The sequence below is a fragment of the Sylvia atricapilla genome, chromosome 18 (assembly GCF_009819655.1).
Source record: "Sylvia atricapilla isolate bSylAtr1 chromosome 18, bSylAtr1.pri, whole genome shotgun sequence".
NCBI classification, from domain to species: Eukaryota; Metazoa; Chordata; class Aves; order Passeriformes; family Sylviidae; genus Sylvia; species Sylvia atricapilla.
Window position 1 is genome coordinate 11,033,065 of NC_089157.1, and position 23,956 is coordinate 11,057,020.

The 23,956-nt window shown below is 41.5% G+C and overlaps 1 protein-coding gene across 1 annotated transcript in view; it reads left to right on the forward strand.

The window, feature by feature from the left end:
* PITPNC1 (phosphatidylinositol transfer protein cytoplasmic 1) overlaps window positions 1–23,956 on the forward strand; it is a 73,274-nt gene that overhangs the window by 46,218 nt on the left and 3,100 nt on the right. The window contains exons 5-8 of the mRNA XM_066332388.1: window positions 4,394–4,465; window positions 13,375–13,470; window positions 21,660–21,815; window positions 22,510–22,573. Coding sequence (XP_066188485.1) covers window positions 4,394–4,465; window positions 13,375–13,470; window positions 21,660–21,815; window positions 22,510–22,573 — 388 coding nt within the window. The remainder of the gene's footprint in view (window positions 1–4,393; window positions 4,466–13,374; window positions 13,471–21,659; window positions 21,816–22,509; window positions 22,574–23,956) is intronic.

Consider the following 23,956-nt stretch of genomic DNA (forward strand, 5'->3'; position numbering starts at 1 on the left):
AGTATCTATAAGAAAAAAAAAATTTTTTTCAGAGAGCTGCAAACTTGTATTCTCATTTAATAGCTTAATCCCATTGAAAGGAGTAACTCAAATGCTTGGGAGAATTCCCCCTTTTCCAGCACTGGCTTATTCCAGAGCAACCCAGCCCTCTCTCTGATGGATGAGACTGTCATTTCCACTTGTGCACGCTGCTTTTCACTTTCTTTCTTCTTCAATAAGCAGTTTACTGTTCCCATGTATCAAAGAAAGGGATCCTAAGGGAAGGCAAAGGCAGAGATAAGAGTTTTATAGCGGTTGGAGGCAACTTGTTAGTCATCGTTCCATCTCCAGGTTATTGTATACAATACAAACAGTGGGTTTCTTTCTCCGTTTGTTTAGGAGACTTTTGCTCCCTTGTTTATTTTCAAGCCCTGTTTTTGCATTGTTCTTTTCCTTTCCACTCAGCAGCACTTTTGTTTGCTGTTCACCACCTTCCTGTGCTTATCTTGCTTTCCAAATTCTCCTCCCTCTCACTGAGTCACACCTTCCAAATGCCATCGCCCTGCCCAGCCCTTTCCGTCTATTCTCCTCCAGCCTTGTCACCTTGATTGATGCTGCTTTGTGCCCGGGTGACCTGAGCACACAGCAGCTCTGGGGGCTCACATGCAGAGCTGTCTGGAGCAATCTCAGGGGAGTCAATAACTCCCCACTGCCCATTTTCCAAAAGACATTGACTATTCCACCTTCCATCACCCCACAGTCCCACAGCCCCTTTGTTGCGTCCAGCGAAGTTGGGGCTCTTTCTCTTTCCCAGGTTCTTGATCTTCAATAGAGAAATGCTGTTGTTACAACCTGAGTGCCAAAACAGTGTCTAAAAATTTGGAATTTAAAGGATGTGATACATGGAAGTTACCCTATGGAAAAGATTTCAAGGCTTGAACACTCTCAGCCCTCACTGTAGCAGTCACTGTGTGCTTTGTCTGTAGGCTCATGGAGATTGCTCTAAAGAACCCAGTTCCACCTGTGTTGTCAAAATAATGCACGTGTGCCCATACAAAAAAAATCATCAGTCTGAGAAGTGATGGAAGATGAGAGAGAATATTGACATGAAATGTCTGCCTTGCTGGGCTTTTATGTTAAGACTTAGGGAAATATGCTTCTGCTGCTTAAAAAAAAAAAAAAAATTACTGTCCAGAAATAACTGCCAAGGATTGTGGATTAATATTCACAAGGAGCAAGAAAGGTGAGGAGCAAGGATGAGGTCTCTAGCAGGTCTTTGAACATTCTGCAGGCAGAAACCACATGGAAAATGAAAGCAGCTGCAACAGTATTGATGAACTGGCATCATTCACACAAAGCAGGTTCCAGAGGATGGAGAAACCTCTCTCAGATCAACATATTTGCTGACAACTCCAATAATTCCCACAGCCACCTCAGGTGTAATTACTACACAACGGTTAATTTGACAGCCCTCTCCATTAAATGATTGTCACACCCTGCGTGTGTTTGACTGTCTCTTTAAGACTTTGGCAAGTGTTTTGGCACACTTCGGTTCTCCCCTGTTCTTGTAAGTGTTGCTTATTGCTATGGCAACGCTAATCAATCATCATGCTAAAAATAGGCCTTTCGTTTTTCGAGAGATGATATGTAGGGAATTGCAGACGCCACTGCGAGCTGTGCTTAACATATGCTGCTTCCATCCCCTTCCTCTGAGGGTGGAAATGCCCCTGCTCACGGTGGTGATTACTGGTGATTACTGGTGCACCTTCCTCCTATTGCACCGGGTGCTCTCTTGAGCCTGAAACCTCCCCTGGCTCTTCCAAAACTCAGGTGCCAAATATAGAAAGTTTAAGAAAGAAAAATCCCTGAATATTTGCTTTACTTGGTTTTGAGTGTCACGGGTGTGCTGGGGAATAACCATTTTTCAAGGAGCGTATGAGATATCTGAAATATCTGGAGGTGACAATACCTGAGATGCCTCCTTTGAGAGCTTTACACAAAGACACCCTATCACTGAAGACACTGGGACTGAAGATTTTGAATTATTCCGTAGAACTGGAGTTTAATTTCCAATTAAGGATTGAATTTGCCCCTGTTTTGTTCCCAAGAGGCACCTTGCACGCTGTGGAGGCAGTGAAATGAGGGCTGGAGCAGTGCCCTGTGTGTGCTCGGGATCGATCGGCTCCAGGTCAGCGCTGCAAGAACACGGGCCCCACAGGAGGCACAGCAGAAAGGGAGTGGTGCTCAGAAGAAAATAAGAATCTCCTAAAAGATTTATTACCTGCTATTCACTCCCCACTTTGATTCTGACTGCTGCATAACAATTTTAATCCCCAGTTAATACGCGGCCACTCGAGGGGAAAAAAACCCAACTTTTTGCACGATGAATAATAGTCTTTTGAATGATGCACATAAACAGTTTTCTGGTTCTGTCAGAGCCCTCTGCCAATTAGTCAGAGTGCAGCTGATGAATCATGAGACACATTCTGTGAAATGTTCAGCAGTTTGGACCCTGCTAAGTGTTCCTGTAAGGCAGCGAGACCCCCCACAGCTGTGGAGCAGTGGTTGCCAGCCACTGGAGTTTCTGAGACAGATTTTTGCGGTGGAGGACTTTCCGGTGAATTTGAATTTTCATTTGGGGTAAACCCATGTAACCATTATCATCTCAAATTAGGTTGTTACTGTTCTCTCCTTCCTACTAAACACAGAGGGAGGCTGCCTGTGGGTGGCTTTACAGAAAGTGGCTCTCTAATGAGGTGGCTTGAGGTAAATGGCACTGTTCTTCTATGCTATTCTAAGGATCCTTGGCCTTTCCTTAATGCTTCTTTTTGAAATGCAAGGTTAGAAGATCTCTTGTTTTAATTAGAGCCTAGATTCTGGGTCACAGGAATCAACAACTCGACTCAAGCAGGGCTTGCTGAACTGCTAGAGGCAGCCCAATGCAGCCTCACGTTCAGCCCATGGCATGGTGACATTTCAGTGCCATGACCTGACTCATTGCTGGCAACCTCTGGACAGTGACTGAAAATAGCAGGCATTTATTTAATACCAAGGTAAAAGGGAAATCTGGCATTTGGCTTTATTCATGACTCCCTCTGAAACTGCAGGTACTCTTCACATCAACAGCAGGAAAGGGGTTTTGCTTTCCATGGCACCAGAACCTTATTTTGAGGAATCTGTCTCGTTTTTTTCAACAAGGATTGATTCTAGATGAGCTTATTGGTAGTGGCTACCCTGGGATCAGAAGACTGAAGGATGCCTTGTTGGGTGACACCCACTGAAGGAGGGATGTTCTTGCTGCACTCTCCAAGGAGCTGCCTTCTCACCTGGCCTCCTAAATGCCCTCTTCCCTTACACCAGCCCCTCCCTTAGAAAAACTCCCTCAAACTTGTCAAGCCTGAACTTGGACCGGCAGCAGGGTGAGCACCGAGGCATCCAAACCTCCTCATTGTATAACCTGGATGTACAGCCCAGGAAAGAGTCTTTTGCCACAGGGGATTAGTGATGTGTCACACAAGGAAGTGGCAGGTAATGCAAGGAAAGCCTCGGTGACTAATAGGAAAGATGCTGAACTAGTGTCATTTAGAGCTGGTTAGACAACTGCTCTATCTGCCTGTCTGAAAACTTGCTTTGAAAAAACTCTGAAGTGATAAATAAAATATATTTGAAATATTGATTGTGATGGGATTATTTTGCCTAGTATTACAAATTCTAGTCTTCGTGAGTCAACTAAGCTAAGCAATGCTCAGAAAAATAAATTTATTCCTATGTAAATACAGAATATTAATCTTTAACAGAAAAACATTGGTGGGTTGGGGTTTTGGGGGTTTTTTTGTGGCATTATTGCCTAAAGATTTATTTGGATTTAGTATAAAGGAATTTTCACACGGGCTCATAATCCAGCTTAATTTTATTAATAGGAAAGCATGCTAAAATTAATTTCTCACTGAAAATGAAGAAAACCCCCTCACATATGAAAGCACTGCTGTCTGTTTGGTCTGGACCTGCATCTGGTGAAGTGTCCTTGGGTTTTTCTGTATGAGGCACAGACTGGTTTGTGATGAGGGATATTGAGTCGCTCTCAAGATCTTAGTGAATTGAAGTTGTAACAAGACCTTCAGGACATTCATACTCCTGGGCATGGTGAGCAAGGAAACCACTGCATCTAATTATTCCAGACTGCTTATAGTGATTTATTTATAGCTTCATTATAATTTTCAGCTTTTAGATAGAATCTCTGGATCTCTCCAGAATCATCAAACCTTTCAGGTTTACATTCTGTGAACATAAACCCTTTTTCTTGAAGTAATCTGAAAAAAATAAGAAAGGTGATACCAAAAGGGATGTACTGAATGTGTCAGCTGATGAAGCCAAGTGTATTTCTTGTGTTAAACATACTTCTCTTTCATTGCAGTGTTCATTTTTGCCTAAATTCTCCATTCATATAGAGACAAAATACGAGGACAACAAAGGAAGCAATGACAGTGTAAGTATGGCACCTTGTGCAAATGTTGATTTAATCCTCTTTGTTAACCACAGTCTGTGTCTGGGGCCTGGAGGTCTCTCAGTTTGGGGAAAAGGCCCCATCAAACCTGTGCCTTTGCCCTTCCCTGGGTGTCCTGGGAGCAGCTGCAGAGGGGTTACCTGTGTACACATCTTCCTTTCTGCCTCTTCTGTTCTGTTTGCTCCTTCTCTAAACACAACATCATTTTCATATGTGAATTTAGTAGTGATGAGCATTTATGGAAAGCAAAGAAAAGACGACTGGGGTTTTGTTGGTGTGCTTGTATCCCCCTTTCTTTGTTTCACATTATTATCTCTGAATAGAGGTTGAATTCCAAGGAGGTGTCAGGAAGAACTAACAGGAAACTAAACAATGGTCAGAGATGAGAGATCTCAGTAAGCAGCTTCGGGAACAATGGCTGTGCACTCAGGTGATGCTTTTGGCAGTCACTTACCCCAAGTTAAAAATTTTCAGAGTTAAAGCTTAGAGATGAGAAGGACAATTAAATATGTAAAATCCTCTTTAGAGGAAGGGTGGGAGTGAGCAGCCAACAGCTGCTTATCAGAGAGGCTCAGAAGCAGAAGGCAGCAAAGCAGGCTCATACACCTTGAAAAAAACCAAACTTCCAATAAAGCCCAGCATGTAAAGATTGAACCCTTGGGTTCATACACAAATATGGTTCTCCCTGTTTCGTTTTGGTATGCATTGGCTGCAGACCTATGGGAAGAGGTTTCTTGTAGGCATGAAATAATGTTTAAACATCTGGAAGTTAGATCTGTCAAACAGAGACCCGGCGATGGGCTGTTTGAACTCATTCTTGAGAAGGGAAAAGGCAGTCAAGCATGTTTTAAGGGGTCTTCCAGTGTTTTGGGGTGTCTCTCCAGCAGCCTTGGCAAGAGGAAAGTGTTCTGCTCTCCAGGTGGGAGGAACATCTCCCTCAGCCCCCTGGGGCTGCCTGTTCAGGAGGCTGACAGCTGTTGCACTGCTTATGGCAGAATAATTACATGTACAAGAACAAGGTGGAATTTGGAATAATGCTTTTGGCATGCTGACACTTTCCCACTTGGAACATGACAGGGATCATCTATTAACCACCAGATACCAACCACTCACAGGAGCTGCTACTCCAAGCCAGATCACTGAGTGAGTTAAAAAAAAAGTGTATTACATTACCAGCTAGATGAACATGGGGTAATTTATGCACTTTTTAATGTTCACTTCTGCTTTTTGGCAGCACTTTAATTCAGAGCAAGCCCACACCTTTGGTTTTGGGAGGTGCAGACTAATTTTCTGGTGCATTATAATGTCAGCAGTGAGCAGACATGATCTGGGCTGCTATCTGACAGAGGAAGAACTGAAGCTGTTCAAGCAGAGTGAATTCTTTCAGTGTGTCAGCTTGTGGCTAAAATACTGTGAATCAAGCCCTGAACAGTATCCAGCCAGGGAATTCAGATGAAAGTGGCACAGAGGTGGGATACTCCAGTGATGTAAATCAAAGAAACTCTATTCTGCTTGAATCCAGCTCATCCAATGTCGTTTTTACCAGATTGCCAGTGGGGTAATATCATATTACTTTTCTATTGCAGCACCTGAGTCACAGACTAAGCCTGTGTTTGCCTAGATTAAGACTTCACTGACCCCTACTTGAACTGAGGAGGAGAAAGAGCAGCTGAATTAGGGGTTGCACTCCAGCCCTAATTTCCTTGATTTTGTAATTCTGAGATCTGTGCTGTTCCCTGGTGTAAACACAATAAACCAATGGAACATGTACATTTTTGTGCTCCCATGACCTTTATCTGGGCCCACAGGCCTGACTGGCACAGCACTGAAATGCTGGAAGGTTCCTAAATATGGAGAGGCTTCCCTTCATCCAAACACCTTGGAACCAGGAGTAGGAGTCAACCCTTTTCCATTACTCAGTGGGCAGGCTTAAACTTCCCTTAAGAACTTGCAAAGTGCATTTCTCCTTTGTGTCAGATGAGTTTAGATTAAATGTCACTGTTTGTCTGGGTAGAAAGCAACAGGAAGCATAGCACCCATTCCTACAGATTTCCACAGATACACTGTATTTTCCTTCATTACAACTATCAGCCTTGTCTGATGAAGAAATAATTAATCCAAAAAATACTTGTGTAAATTTTGCAGCTGTAATGCAAAAGAGACTGAATGAATGTTATAGTAATGAGGGCAATAATACAAATCTGATTTTAACTCAGCTATTTCTCAGTGTATTTTTTTCAATCAGACAGGTTTTTTGAAGTCTTTGCCCTCTGATCTATTCTTCATTTCCATACTGTCTGATAAAGTCGATATTGAGGGTAAAAAGCAATACTTAGACATAAGGATGCTAAAACTAATTCCACTGATCCATGGAAGAAAGCAATATAAATGGTCTTGGTTTCCTGTCATTTGGCAGGCTGGGATGTTATTAGAATTATTTTATTTAACATGTTGCTAAACGTTGTGTTGTCTGGCATAATTCTACTTAATTATTGCAATATATCTTGATGCTAAGTTCTTACTGATTTTTCTTCCCATTTGGCATGATGGAAGGTAATAGTGATACTAGTGAGAGATAGTATCTGCTCTGGAACCTGATTTTTCTATGTCTTAGACTTCATTATCCTTTCCAGCTATTTTAAATGTGCTAAAGCATTTTTCTTCCAATCTGTTAAAGTTTGCAGTTGATTTGCACAAATATTAACACTGACAGAAAGAACAATGGACAATAAACATCTTTATTTAGGTAACCTTGTGTAATAGTGCAGAACCATAAATCCACTGCGCTGTGATTTCAGTGCTCAGAGCAGCTGATTTTGATGTATCTCATGTAGATGTTCCATGGCAACTCTATTCTTAGAAAAACAGAGCCAGTGTTGGGTGAGCATGTGAGTACATCAAATATTGTCCCTGCTCCCTTGCAGCTTTACAGCTTCATTAACGCTGTCAGAAACTGGACCAGTGAGTCAGGCCAGTCAGTGTTTGCTCCTGCAGGTCTTTTGAATTAAAAGTCAACTTCTGAGAGAGAGATTTTATTTTCATTTTACTTTTATTTTAAATTAAAAGATGGAATTTTAAAAAAACAAATTGACATGGGAGGTGGCACCTGTAGAATTCATGAAAATATTGCTTCCCTTTGAGCTTCCTGAGCTGCTTCCATTGCTCAGGGTGGTGCTGGGCAGTGGTGGGCAGGGGGAAGTGCAGGTGCCTACAGGCAGCAGCCTCAGTGGGCACAGACCAGTGTAAAAGGGCACAAAGTAATCACATCCTTCTCCCTAAGGAAAATCAGCTCTTTGGGAATTTGAATATAGATAGATAAAGTCTGTGTTCTGAATGTTAAAAACATAAGGGACATCCGAGAGAGTTCTTACAGGTATCTACTGGATGAAATGGTAGAAATCCGGGCAGGAGGGTGGGAGTTACTGCTCCTGTGTCAATGAACTGGGTGTGTGCTTTCCATGACAGAACTTCCTTAAGCTCTTCTTTTATTTGGACAGGTATTTCCTTTCAACAGTCCATTGACTGGTCAGTATTTGTGTCACAAAGGACTAATTTAGTGCTAATTTAGAACTGTGTCTTGCTCTCACTTCTCTCCTCTCTCTTTTTCTTACTATTTCAGTGTGCACTACAGACACAAACTTCGGGGTTTTTTTTCCCCTTTTAGTGGGGAATGCACCAACTGTGCATTACACTCATCTGTGTTGATTCCAGGGCCCCACCATATGGCTGAGTGGCTGCTGCCATCAGTGCCCAGCCATGTCACACATGGCTGTCCCTGCATGTCACACTGCTGCCGGGCAAAATGTCTGCAAAAGCAGCTGAAGGTACAGGAAAGGCAGAGTGGGGACAGACACTGCTCAAGCAAACCACAGAGACATTCCATTTTCCTAGTTGTTCCACAAGGATCATTATGTTTGACTGATTTCTGTTGGTTTGTTTTGGTTTGGTTTTTAGTCACAGAATTAATTGCTGCTGATATTTGGACAGTGATTTTTTTTTTTTGCCATCTGATGGTGTCTGGGGAAAGCAAAAAAAGTACAGCTTGGCAAATAATTCAAAGGTTGTCAATAATGAAAATTCACTGTATGTAAAACTTGCAGTGCCTTGTTCCTTGTAGCATAGCATTTTTCTCTAGAAAACTCAGTGGCTAGAAACTGATTGTGAAACTAAAGGAAAATATATTTTGGGTATGGCAGCTAACAAGAAAATCCATTTCTAGTTTGGTTGAGTTTAGGGTGTTTTTTCTCTATTTTTATCTCCTATCTTAGTAATGTGGAACTAGGTTGTAACAAACTTGAATATAGCACATGGAAATTAAATGTAAATTTACTATTTAAGGCAACTGCCATGAAACACTGATTTCAGCTGAAAAGGATTCAGCTGTGCCCTGGTTTAGCCTCACTGCACCACAGGATTGCATTCTGGAACCTGTCAAAAGGATTGCTGGGCATCACTCACAACATGGCAAAGGGACACCTTTAGGGTGATTCTATTGGTACCTGGATTTTCCTGTGTGATGATACTGAGTAACCCATAATTTGCAATGAAAAAAAAAAAAATCATGATTTTGTGATGCTTTTCCCCCCCTCTATGAAGACTGGAAAGATAAAGGCAGACAAGTGGAAAGGTTAGTCTGGAATTCCTCGTGAGGGAAGAGCTCTCTTGGTTGAACTGCAGATCGTCTGTCCCAAGCACATATGGCCATCACAGAACATATGCCAAGGCCCACACTGACAGAGTGTGAACAAGGGATATGGTTGTGCCTCTACTTCTTGATTTTTATAAATGAACTACTGAAGTTAGTCAGTAAATCTGGCACTTGAACTAGATGTGATTTAAAAAAAAACCTAATCCCAGCAAATATTATAGATAGGCTATTGCGGTCTTGGAAGCACAGCTACTTGGACATAATTACATAAAAATCCAGTTCACTGTCCAGAAAGTACAAATCTTAATGAGATATTTTATAAGAGATGGAATAATAGGGGAGTGGTGACATGGAGATCAAAAGGAGCAGGGAGCAAGGTGCAGATAAATGTGAAACTGTCCCTCCCTCTCTGTGGCACACAGGGATGTTCCCAGCCAGTTCAGGGAGCCAAATTTTCTCTTCCCAAAGAGAGAGTCAATCTTTTTCCACAGAAAAATTACTCCCAATTATGAGTGTCCACATAAATAGTTTTATGCCATGAACCGTTTGGAAATTGGTCAATTCCTGTAATCTCTGCCTGAATAAATCTCAAAAGGAAATGAGGGAATTTGGAAGTAGCTGAGGCTGGAGCACGACTTACTGAAAAGTTACACACTGAATAAACTCCATGGGTTGAGTTCTGAGTTAAGAGTTTTCCTTCAGAAAAATGAGAGCTCCAGTGGAGCAGGCGACACAGCTTGGGGAGCAGCCCGTGGTTCTGGCCATGGCAATCTGCAGAGATGAGAATTTCAAGGTGGAAAGTATATTATTTTGTGCATTTTTCTAATGGAGAAAAGGATTATTCTTGCAGTCCTTACCACAATTACAGCCCTACCATGAATTAGCTGTCTCTTTACAGCCTTCTGATGACAAACTCCTCATTTTTAGGCTGGAATAAAAAAAAAAAGCATTTTGTAATAATGACAGAGCCAAACACCTTTCCAGCTGGTAATCCCTTGGAAGGTTCCTTTGCTCTTGAAGATGGAAAACAAACATCACAAGAGAGAATCATGTATTATGAAACAAAGCCAAGGCAGAGGCACAGATGTGACCCTCAGAGTCCTGCTGGTGCAGATGAGTGAGGAGTTTGCCAGTGCAGATGGAATCAATGCATTCAGCAGAAACTGGCTTTATGCTGTTTAAATCCAATCCAGGTTAGCTGTGGAGACTGGACATAAAAGCTACATTTTAGATTAACTACATCTCAATAAATTTGAAGCCAGCAACTTAGCCTGAAAATAGAAAAAGAAGGAAAAAATAGGAAAAAATGCTTGTAGAAAAGAGGATATTAAATTTCCCTAACCTGACTTTCTGTTCTGACTGTGGCTACCAGAAGGGAAGTAACTTGCAAAGGATGTGCCAGGATATGCCCTTATAGGGCAGGAGGGAAACAAAAGAATTAAATTTAAGTTCACCAGGACTTATATATCTGCAGTATCATGTATGAACTGTCTTCCTTGAGGTTCTGGAACCTGCCTGGTGGAGTTTTGTGTACTTCTCTTTTGGTTTCTGGTTGGTCAATTGGTTGGTTGGTTGGTTGATTTAGGGGATTTTTTTAGTTGTTTTTGGGTTTTGGGTTTTAAATTTTCACCAGAAGAAACCACTGACAATCATAAAGACTCAGTTGAAACCTTTCTCCCACTTTCTGTCATTCTGTGGGTGATGTAGTCTAAATTGTGCTGAGTTTTCATTCCTCTTAGGAAGGGGAAGTATGTAAATGTTTCTTGCAAAAAAAGCTGTCACGTTACTCCCCCCAAAATAAAACCAAAACCCATGGCAAAAAGGCCACTCCAGCCTGAATGTTGCTCTTTGTTTTCCATTTGATTACTTTAATCTCAATTAATTACTTGGCTTCCAAATGTGAAGCCTGTCCAGTTCTTTCCAATATAATATTTAATATTCTGTCTTTCTACATCATCTTCTTAAGGATACAGATTGTTCCCACCATTCAGTTTCTGCACATTTGCAAATACAGTTGCACAGATTGGGAGCCTTATGCTTCTTTTTGTGGCCTTTAATCTTTCCTTTAAAACTTTTAAAGTTTTTTTTAGTGTCTTTGATCCCAACTACAATAAACCCATCCTCCCTACAGGGTTTCAGGCAATCTAAGATTCTGTGGCTAGGAGAGGCAATAAGAGAATTAGAGCTAAGAAAGAAATCAGTCTTGTTCTCTAATGACTTCTTATTTTCGACTGCTGATAGAATGAGAAGATTAAATCTCTAGCTGCAAATCTTGTGAGGACAATCTGAGAAAGGGAGAAGCATAAATGATTAGACAACAAGTTCTGCTGGCAGAGGGAAGTGAGAATATCATTCAGCAAACTTCTGGAATAAAGGAAATGGTCACAGACAGTCTCGGCAGCAAATAAAGCATCGTTGCAATGGTTGAAAAATCCCTCCTGGTTTTGACAGATTGGCAAAGGCATCTGTCATCCCCACTTCCATCACAGCATTTTAAAGAGAGAAAATGAATTTAGAGCAATTCTCATACGAGGTTAAATATGTGGATCAAGCCTGGGACAGAGCAGGGCACATTTCTTTGGATAAGATACTGGGTAATAATCTCCATTAAGGCCCTTGCAAATGGGCAGGGATTTGCATGTGCTTGAATTTATGGGGCTTCTACCTAAACCATGGACAGATTCAAAGCCTCAGCTGACCTGGAAATGTCCATTTAAGTGCAATTTCCATTATTTTGGACAGATTGTGGTGAAATGCATCTTATTCCAGAAATAGTTCAACTGATTTCATCAGGGGCTGCTCTGTATTTCTGAATTTGTTTAGGAAAAAAGCAAACGAGGAAGCTTATAAAAGGTGACCTATATTATATATATAAACACAGAAGTGATTTACATCAATGTACCCAATTCAGAGAAGGAACACTGCAGGAGAAGGGCTTCCCAGTTCCAATTTGTTCAAATAATCAACATCATTTTTTGCAAAACAACGCTTAGAGAAGGATAATTATACAAATAAAACCAGGTTGGAGTTTCTCAGTTCTTCTGCAGTTTCAGATGTATGAACAGGTTACATCCAGCTCAGTGAGTGTTCAGTGCTGCCTGTTTTATTCACTACCAAGACAAGTTAAAATTGTAGAGTCAAACTTCAGCTTTTCCTGTATTTGAAAGATGATTTCCTGAGCAATGTTCTTCCTACCAGCTGGTTCCTGTGTTCACTGGAGGCCATGGCTTTAAATGGGCAGCCCCAATGCTTCCAGAAATAATGAAGCAGCATTTCTTGTACTAAAGAGTTACTGGCGTTTTGTATTTTTAACTGTTCTTCTAGAATTTAATTAAATCAAGAGAGCATTCAGTGCATTTATTAAAAGAAAAAAAAAAGAAAAATAATGAAAACTAAAATATTTTTGCTTCCTGGAAATGTCAGCTATAGAACATTGTGCCCCAAAGGGAAAAGCACATTGTGAGCTTATTACTGCTCCTGACAGTGGATGCACAACTTCCCTGAATTTCATGGCACTAATTCATGGTAGCCTTTTAGCTCAGCGCTGTTTCCAAGTCTCAGAATCATGAGGGAAATGTATTGCAGACACAGTGTAAGTCACATGGGTCACTGAGATGCCTAAATAATTCAATTATGGACACAGGCACAGAAGGAAACTGTGCTGCAGCTGCAAATGACCTGGATTTTCAAAATCTCTCCATCGTTTGCCTTGCACAGAACAGGAGCCTTGCTGTCCCAAAGAAGGTCCTGAAGGATTGAGATGTATGTGCACAGATGGGTTGTGGAGATTTGCAGCTTCCACTGAGGCAGCTCAACCAAAAGTTTGATTCTCAGTGTAACAACAACTCAGGCTGACTGTTCCCAGCAAACACCTGCACACTGCTGTGGTCCTTAGAGGGTGAGAACACCCTGAGTCCAGGGAGTCGGGGGTTTTACACAGTGACAGACCCTAGTACAAAGATTGGAGAGTACAGTAAAACCAATGCAAATTGTTGACTTTGCTGTTTGTCATCAAAGTCCCCAATCCAAAAAAACCCAAGGAAGTACAGCAGTGAGAGCAGGAAGTGCTGAACATGAGTAGGATGGAGAACGTGACCGTGTTCCTGCAAAAACTCCAGTACTTTACACAAAGCTGCTCAGGCACAAGCCAAAATAGATTGTGTTGCACAAGTAGCAGTTATTCCAGGTGGAGTTTGCGAGGGTGTTGTTCTGTAACAGCCTTGGATTTCTTTAACTCTTGCAGATTTTTGACAAGGAGGCTAAAGATCTGGAGCGAGAGGTCTGCTTCATTGACATTGCCAGCGATGAGATTCCCGAGCGCTATTACAAGGAGTCAGAGGTAAGAGGCAGCTCCTCTGTGAACTGGTGTGGAAGGGAAGGGAAGAGGCCTTAGAAGAGCCTGGATAGGAATCAAAACCCTTTTATTTTTGTAGAAAATCTTGCTGATCAGTAATATTTCAAGAGCATTTGGTCAGAGGGGAAGCAGACAGCAACCTCTCTGTATAGACTGCCTGACACTTTCTTTTGCAGATGATTCTTTGAAATGCTTTCCTACCCTTATCAGAACACCTCCTGTACCAGTCCTTTGATATTCAGCTGAATTTGTCCAAACTAGGAAAGGCTTTTCCTTCGCATTATGAAGCTCAGTGAAGAGTTTGCAGATCTGAGCACTTTTAAACACTCCTGCTGTCCTTGCTTGATGTCACCCTGCTCAGTGAGTGCTGCCCAAAGTGCCCAAGCCCAGCAAAGGACAGCTGTGCTGCACTCACAAGGGGCTGGTGCACTATTGCTTGAAGGGAACAATGACACAAGACCAAGAGAGACTGAAGAACGCTGCAGACTGCAGCAGATCTGCCAAAAAGCATCAATGGCAGCAGGCAGAGTCACTCTGAAAACTCCCTTGGAAATTGCTCCCATGTATATTTGATGGAGCACATCTCTGAAGAGCATGCTTCTTCTAGGTCAATGCAATTCACTGTTTGGAATCAGCAGCCACCATGCAAATGAAGATGAGGTCTCAATGTTTTAATCTCAGAGTTGATAAATGATGGTTCACAACAAGCAGCTAGAGAGGAATGATCAGATCTATGCTCGCATTTAATTTTGGATATATGATTTGCCTCTGAAGCCAAGTCTATATTCATAGCTGGCAGTGAGTATGGCAGCTGTTTAACTATCTAAAATGAGACTACATAATCATTTTTAGGATAGAAAGTGAGGACTTGCCAAGGAATGTATTTCTATACTATAGGAGACGTGATTTTTGGACTAAAAAAGTCAAGTACTTGTTATCTTCCATTTATATAGATCCTATTTCGAATCTTATGTAGGGGTCACAAACCAAAACTGAGCCCACAGTAGAATGAAAAGTAATTTTATTACTTTCCTTAGGTAATGAAACCCATCTGTTTAGTACCAAAAGTTATATAACACCTCATGAAACAGCTTCTTGGTCCCATCATCTCATCTGAGCTCCATGGCTTCTGGCTCCATTTAGGAATGAGCTGCTAATGGAATGGGTCAGCATTTGACTGTACTTTAAAGAAATCCTGTGAGATTTCTCATCTCAATCTCTGCACTTCAGAAATTGTAAACACAAAGGTGACAACCAGTTTTGCAACTTTCCTGCTCATTTTAATAGCCAACTATTAAGCATAATTTCCCTATGATTAATCTCCTGGTACAGAAAAACAGGCTCATCTTAAAGAAGAAAAGCATTTCAGAGGCTTCGTGTTGCTATTTCAAAGACAAATCTAAATTCCAAATGAAATGGAATTTTATATGGGTTTCAACAACAAAAATAGCCCAGCATCTGTTGTTTTTTTCTGCACTGATGGATGATTTTTCTGTTGACTACCAAATTCTGTTTCAGAATTCATATAGAGCAGTAAGAACACCTTTAGCATTTAACTGTGCACATGCTGTAATTGATAGTGAATTGATAATAGTTGAAAATAGTGGATCTTCCAAAGTTTACAAACTATGGGGGTTTTATGCTACCATATGACGAACATGAGGCCAAATTCCCATTCCTGATGAGGCCTCTTACACAATTTAGAGACCATAAAAAGATTTTTAATGTTTATAAATGTAATTTCCGTCTGTTTTCAATCAGAACAGTAATTCTATGCAAATGAGAAAGGGTTTGTGTTTCCCAAATAGCAGCTTTGGATAAACCCAGTTAGTGTAAGCTTTTGAAAGGTATTTTAGTTACACTAATAACTACAATTTGGCTGCTTTTAGATCATGTAATCTGAACTGATACTAAGTTTAAAGATTAAAAGTGAAGTGCAATCCTCAGGATTTAACCATCAGATCCCACAGGATAAATGTCCTGCCTCCCATCCAGAAAGACCAGTGAGAACAATTTTAACTTCAGGCATGTCAGTAATCTCTTCATTTCAGTGGCTCTTTCACAGGCTTAAAATAAAGCAAGTTCTTTATCAGGGTCAGCATGTTTGGCAGCTTCTAGAAATGAGCTTTAATTTTCTTTACATCCTGACAAAAGCACATTCTCTTCAATTAAAAATATACTTCAAATTTAGTAGCAAACAATATTATTTAGCTGTAATACTGCATGCTAGGGGGTGGCTTAAATAATTTAAAGCCTTCACACACTACTTCCTCTGCTTGCTCTGGGCTGGGGCTCATGAGCCTGATGGTAGAAGGACAAAGCCACTGTCTCCTCCCACCTGTGATCTAAAAAGTAGTTTTTCAGTTGTCCTGACATGAATCTTAAAAACAGATTCCATTTTCATTTCCATAATAGTGATTCACACATAAAAAGACAAAATATATATCTGTAATCCTGGGATGTAATAATAATATTCCATTTGAGTTGAACAGCTCATTCTCACCGCTGCTGAGAGAGGAAATGCCTTCCATCAAAATGTCCTGGCTGAAGGGAAAATGATTGAGTTCAACTTGGTGCATATTTGCTTTTCTCTCCTTCTAAATATTAACTAAAATTGAAAAGTGAAGAATTCAGTTAGCTGGAGGCTTAAGGAGAGCTGGTGCTTCATTGCAGGACACTTTAAGGGAGCCTCTAGCAGTAATACTGAAGGATCTCTTGAAAAGAATCCTGCAAGTGATTGGGATTCCCTTAAGGACAAAGGCAGTGTGTGCAGGACTGAAATCACCAGGCCAGGGATTTCAGAGGGAGCCAGAAAACAGTTGTGTGAGCTCTTAAAAACACTTACAGAGTCCACTTCTATCGTGGGGCTGAGCTGGTTTCTGCCTTTGTGGAGGGCTGGAGGAGGTGGAACTGCAGCAATTCAGGTATCCCAAAGCAGATGACCTCTCTTTAGCTTTATGACCATCTATAAACTCCATTGTGAAGTAGGCACATCCTAAATGCAGGGCTTTTTCATAAGTGTGGGTCCAACCCATTAAGTTGCAAGAAGTTTAAATGTGAGGTTCCAAATGGAGAAAGGCTGATTCTAGATCCCAGCCAACAAGTTTGGCTGTAAGGAGCCACATGTGTTTCCACATCTGGGTGTACATATTGCATTGAGTACAGAATTCTGTATGTCTGTACAGAGAATGTACCAGCCAGGTAAAAGTAATTGTACATTTTGTGAAGTCATTTCCTTGTGACTTGAGCATCCATGAATATGTATCACCAGCTATATAGACAGATATATTTGTCTGAAACATAAAAAAGAACAAAGCTGAGCTATGCTGAGGAGTGAGGGCCTCCAGTGAATCATTCATGAAATGAAACATTTACCATAGCTGTGAGCTACTGAGCAAAATGTTCAGTGCAAACATATTCAAGTTCTCAGAATTAACATTTCATTTCCTGTTTATAACAAAGCAACCGAGAGCTGGACAAATGGAATAAACTTTTCAGGCTGCTTCTAAACAGATTCCATGCAGCTGCTGGAGTTTTCTTCTTCCATTGCTAGCTTTTTTTGCTTTAGCACAGCTGCTCTGGGATGGGTCCACCTTTTGCCTGTCCAAGTGTTTTCAGAGTCACAAAACCTCTGTCACGTCACTAAATGATGGGAGCTGAAATCCTCCAGCTGCCCCCAGTGAGTGTGGGCACTGTGTCAGCACAGGAGTTCAGTGCAGGATGTGAAAAAGTATGAGCATTTCCTTCCTCACTTAGTGTGTGAGTTTACAGAAAGGCTGGCTGGATTATCATATTTTAACACCTCAGAACTGTCCCAATATTTCCAGTTCTTAAGTATTTAGCTGGATCTTCCAGAAAATACCATTTAATGGAAATTTTTTTAAAAGTCTTTAAAAAAATGACTCCACATAAATGTCTGTGGTAGCATCTTTACAACAATAAATCTTTCCTGAGCCCTGGCTGTAAAAGCTGAAATCCAAAACCTAGCAACTACAGCTGATGCTGATATGCCAGATGACAGGTATTAAACCCATGATTGGTTCTGAAATTCAAGATCAAACAAAATGGTCTTCAGCATAAAGAGGGAACAAATGATTGCACTTCAAAAGCACCATGATATTGCCATAGCAGCCTGAAAAAATTAATCCAGACATTAAAAATAAGGAAGGATCTGTTTCAGAGACATCTGGGGACTTCCAGGGAGAGACCAGGATGGGTGGCACAAGCAGGCTGCACTTTCACCTCTGGCAGCAGCTTCAGCCCTGGGACCTTTGGCCATGCTGGAATGGCCACACAAGCAGCCAGGGGAGACAGAAGGGTGACAAAGGTGTCCCCTGCAGGCTCCCAGCACACACAGGGAGGTGCTGCAGGCTCCAGGGTGGGCTGGCAGTTCCCAATCAGGCCTGGGACCGTGGCAGAGCCCAGGGCAAGTGTGCCAGGCAGATTGGAGGTTTTCTGTAAACAACCAGTGCATTTCATTATTTAACTCCCAGTACAAAGTAAGAGCTCAGAATTAATTGGAAAAGGCAGTGCAACAACCCAGGGCTGTGTTTGCTTCCTGGAAAGGGCGTTACCGCTCCTCGTCTGATGCCCGTGACGTCCACGAGGAAATGTAAGTAAATAAATGCTAAATGGTAAATAATAGACTCCATCAATAACCACATTGACTCGTGGTCTAAGTAATAAATCCTGGGAGAGTGCTAGGTTTGAATCCATATCCCAAATGCAGAGGCTTTTATTTCATTGTAATTTTACATTTTATTCTCAACCAAGACCAGCTCACGGGTTATGATGTTTCTGCTCTGTTGGCAGAAGTGCTATTTTTAAATCACTCTGCACCTGGCAATAATGTATTGCAAATACAGAGTAGGTTTTGCTCCTCTAGCAAAAGGATTTGCCAGATGGGCTTTCCTAATAAATTGTGTCTGATAAAAGGACAAGAAGGTTATTTAAACAAAAAGATTTTAGCTATGCCATTACATTTAAAACAGATTGAGGATTTTGCCAGTAGATGAATCAAGGGGAAAATAGTGAATAGACAAAGTATTCTTTGGATGATGCCTTCTCTAGGAAGAAAGGCATGGGTGTCTAAAAGCAAAAATAAGGAACACACAAAATTAATTATCTCAATAATAACATAAAAGTGGGGTCAGAGCAAAGTTCAGCTTGCCCAGTCACAGAAAAAAAAGCTTCAAGTACGTGTGCCACGAGTGCTGCTGAGAGAGGCAGTGCTGGGTACCAGTATCAGTTCTACTTGCTTTTAATGGTAAATTATCAGCCCTGCTTCATTTTTTTGTTATAGAAGGACCTTATGTGCCTAATTGCAGAAAGAATTCCAGGTTGTGAGTCTTAATCTGGCAGTTTGAAGCCATGAGTTAGGCATATAAAATTGTTCTTCTTCAAGTTCTCATTAATTTCAGTAGGCTGAAATGCCTGGGTCAGGCACTGAAGAGCAAAAGGTGAGCAATCCTGGTCTCACCAAAGTCACTCTGGCATGGCCTGCTGCCCATGGCTGTGGTCAATAGCAGAGGCCTGGGAAAAGTGTGAAAATATCGAGGTGAATGCAGAGATTTTTGTCCTAAAGGCTTCCTTGAATGATCCATAGCACAAGCAACTGCTGAGACAGAATTTGTGTCTTTCTAAAACAGTCAAGATGTTGTTAAACATGTAATTTTTTAGTAGCTGGGTTCAAGCCCAGGGATATTAGTTTTCCTTGCAACAACTCACCTCTGTCAAACATTTGTGCCCTTTGAATTGACGGCCCAGACATTGAATTCTCAAGCTGACTTTGCCCAATGTCACAGTGTGCCTTACATCCCCCTGCCTGGCTCCTGTGCAGCCTTTGAGTCTCAGGCTCCTGAGCAAGCACTCAGCAAAGTCTTTACCACCTTGATCTTTCATACAGCAGGCTGGAAATCTGTTCCTCTGAGGTCTGGCTTCATTCATCTGCAGTTTTATAGTATCAGTATGTTAATGTTTGCAGAGAGGCAGGAATTTCCCGAAGAGCTGTTTGATGGGAGTTGCCCGACCCATCCATCCTCAGCTGGCTCTTCCCATGGAGCTCTCCAGCCAATTTGTGACTAATCCTGGTGTCCTTCAAGAGCAAGGGACAGGATTAAGGGCTGCAGAGGTGCCATCTCAGGGTGCTGTTAAGGGAATTGGCACCTGGCAGTGGTCACGGATCCATTGCATCACAGTCAGTGGGTGATTTGGGGGCTGCCAAGTTCAGAGTGATTCCCACTCTGTGTCCCCTTGTCTGCTGGATTAAACTCACCAAACCAATGAAACCTGGGGCCAAGCAGTGATTGCAGGGCAGTTATTCATTATTTCATTTCTAGTTAGAATTTCTTAATATTTGATACCGACTCAAACTGATTCCATTAAATCCTTTTGACTGCACTGAAGTTATTCCATTACAGATCTGTTTCTCTCTGAAGGATTGTAGAGTATAATACTCAGAATTATTCAAGTGTGTGTCTGAAATGCTGGATCAAGGCAATGGCTCCATCACACCAGCACTGTGTGTGTGTAAGAAATAGCAGACCCTGACTCAGAGAAAACTATTTCACTTTTTAGAGATTCTTATTTCACACTAGAATATTTTGCAGGCTTACTTCAAATCGTATTTTCTGTTATGATTTCTTTTTTTAAGGAACCTCCAACTAGAATTTTACATCTTTCTGAATATTATGTCTTCTTTCCTTTTTTTTTTCTTTTTATTTGTATTATTATTATATAGATTGCTTCAGGCAATGATCAATTATTAAACAACTCTTTCAAGCAGAAGGTGTGTAGATCCATCAGTGGCTGAGCTTTGTTGGCTGAGAAGATTGGCAGCAGCCTGTGCCCATGAGCTGTGCCATTCAGGGGGGCATTGCTCAAAAAAATGATGATGCTGAACTGTTTTTTATGGTGACTTAATATTGAAACCTTATTATACTGTGAGCTCAAAGTCTCCCCTTTCCAAAGGCTGTGTCAGCAATAAAAGCAGTGACTTTCACAGGGAGGAAAGACTATCACCTCATTAGGGCTTTGGAGAGAAGCCTTAATGGCAGAGCTGCAGTTAAGGATAAAACCAGAAGTCAAGAGATAACTGAACAGTAGGAAACATGAATGCTGGGTGGTGCATAAGCTCACAATGAATGAAGCAAAATGAAGATCAGAGTAGTTATCATTTTTTTGTTGTTTTTTTTTTTTTTTTTCTCCTCATTGTCATCCATTTAATGCATAATTTAAGCATTATTTAAGTAGATGTTTAACTGCTTTTATAATGAAGGATCTTCCCAGACCTCAGCACTGGGGAAAGAGCACAGCTGAGCACTGCTGGTTACTCTTCAGGACAGATTTTAGAAGCTGCACCATGAATTTTCTGAAATGACATAATTTTCAAGTTCTGACAATCAGTGTTTAACCATAAATTATTTCTATTTACAAGATATAATTAGCAGGATTGGACATAAAGAGAAATAGAATTATACCAATATGGAAAATGACACTTTCATAGATAAAACTGTATCTTGTAAAGATGAAAGTAAGCTTTAAATATATGAATGAATGCCTTTAATGGTTTTATGAAAATATGCTGTAATTTCAATGTTGTAGTTCCTTTGATTTCCCAGTTCCCAAAAGAGAAACAGAGTTGGGATTACTCAGTGTTTGCTCATAACTCAGTTATAACCAGAGATGGATAAACTGCAGGAGTTTCCTACTTAGCTTAGGGTGAACAAGTTCACTTAAAACTGCAAATGGCATTGTCAGGGTCAGTGTTGAGGTGCCACTGGACACGATTTCAGGAGGCAGGCAGGGTGGAAAGCACGAGCAGCTCACACCAAGGGGCAGTGGAAAAGCAGGCTCTGAAGAGGACACTTTTTTTTTCTCAAAGGCTATAAATAACCCTTGGAGTGCACTGCACTGTAATGACTTGCAATAACAGATGTTCTTATAGCAGAAAACGTCCTGGATTATATGATTGTCAATGCATCTCCATGAAAATGCTGCCATTGATCACTGTCTTACTTCAATTTTAGGATATCCTAATGCATTTTAAAAGTCAATTTCCTATTACTTTTACATAATATTTATTAGCAGGTTTTGTGTCTTATCAGAACCTTTACTTCAGCAAACTGACAAACACCTCCTCCTGCATTCCCCTGAATGTTTTCTTTGTTCTGCAGGACCCTAAATACTTCAAGTCACAGAAAACTGGGAGAGGCCAATTGAAAGAAGGCTGGAGAGAGACCCATCAGCCAATTATGTGTTCCTACAAACTTGTGACTGTGAAATTCGAAGTCTGGGGACTCCAAACCAGAGTGGAGCAATTTGTTCACAAGGTCAGTGAAACAGGAGCTGTTTCTTATCCCTCACATTAGCAGAACTCAGCACGCACAGGGATGTGTCTAGGGCTGGGGAGAAGCCTGGGAGCTCGGCCCAGTCTGCTCAGACCTCTCACAAGGTCTGAAAAAGCTGGAGCAGAGCCCAGCACTTCCCTCTGGGTACAAATGTGACAGAGCCCAGAGCTGCTCAGGCCTAAGGTTGAGAAGAAGTATCAATAACATTTTCAGTGCTGTGACCAATTGATGAGCTGAACTATTTCTGAGTACACAGGGCTCCCATACACAGGGCAGAGGGGTGAAGAATTCCTTAGGAACAGGAAAGTTTTCCAAGCATCTACTGAAATATAATTAATGAATAGCATAACTGCGAGTTGATCGAATTTTTCATAGTATTGACTGTCTACATGTTTGAAAAACTGAGAAGGGAAAAGAAGAGATCCAGAATGTCTAATTGGCCAGAGATTAGTGGTGTCTGTGCACATTCCCAAATGGATTCCCATGCCAGTCAAAGCCATGATTCAGTGTTGGCTACAGATCCACCTCCAGCAGGAAGCTGCACTAGGAGCCCTTCAAAGCCAGCAAGACTTTTTAGACACAAAATGTCAGAGGCTTTCTCACCTTCAATCCTGTTGAAACACAGAGCTGAGATGTTTTGTTGTGCTGAGGCCTTTAACCCTTTCCTTGTCTGCAGGTGGTCAGAGACATCCTCCTGATCGGGCACCGGCAGGCCTTCGCCTGGGTGGACGAGTGGTATGGTGAGTGTCCTCCAGAGCCAGCCCCTTTCAAAGGGCTGATGCAAAGCCTCAGACAGTTAACAGCAGGTTTCCACTTGATTTCATGGATCATCAGGTCCTAGTGGGAGTTGTTGATGGAGGAGATGAAACCATGTCAAAGTCCCTCTCCTTCCACCCCCTTCCATGGGAAGTGACACCTTCCACTAGATCAGGTTGCCCCAAGCCCCATCCAGCCTGGCCTTGGACACTTCCAGGGATGCTGGATTTAGGCAGAGGGATGCCTTTCCATCCCAGCATGTCAATGGACCTGCACCAGTGCCCTCAGCTGCACTGCAGGCAGCAGTCATCTCTATGGAGAACCTCTGCAGGTTTGAATAAAAATTCTTCTTAGGGCCGCCTTAACTTGCAGCCATTTCCATGCTGCAGACTCCTAAGGCCTCTGATCCAACACATTTCCAGCTTTTTAGGAAACTTTTAAACTACTGATATGGATTGCAACAAAGAAAAGATGGAGCTTTTCTGAAAAAAAGTTGTACAGAAGCATAAATCCTGCAGGCTCTGATTCAGCAGCAGCTGCATGTGAAAAGTGTTGGAATCCATGAGGCAGCTGTGGGAATATGGGCACTTGCAGCAGGACAAAGCAATCTGAATATCAAACCATGGTCTGAAACAAGCTCACTGGGTTTGTACCTTTTACATGGACCTTCTGTAAGATATATCCATAATCACAGCCACTCTGCAAACAGGTTCTGAGACAGGCCTCTAACGTATCATGGGAATTTGGCAATATATTTAGGATGCTTATTTAGACCCTCCTCAAGCTTCAGGAAACACCAGTTTGGGGTATTTCATGGGTGAAGGAGACCTCTCTCATCAGAGCTCAGAACCATTGGGCACTGCTCAGGAACAGTCACTGCTGCAAACACACCTCAGAGGTGTCAGAGCCCTGCACTGGAATTTAACCATGAACTCAGTGGGCTCATTGCTTGGAAACAGAGAAAAAATGGCTTTTGAAATCACAGTTCTTATAAATTTAATACTGCATGAAAATCTTGTGCTGTAATGGTCATAAAATACTGAAACTGCTAAAAATATCTTGTTCTATTGGGATAGCTGTAAACTCGTAAGAGAATTTTATATCCAGTGAGAGAGTTCTTCAGAGCTTTTTTCTTTTTTTTTAGATTTGTTTCTTTTTTTACCTGAAATAGACCAATCCATTCTTTTTTCTGTACCAACTCAGGGAAACTGGTGACTTTAAATAAACCAGCCTGACTTGATGTAAAAATTGAGCCCATAAATTTGCTCCTAGTCTACCCAAAATATCTATCCAGTGAGAGATGGAGAGTGTTACTGAGGAGCAAAGTGTCAGCTGCACTTCAGCAGAGTTACTGATAATGATGACAA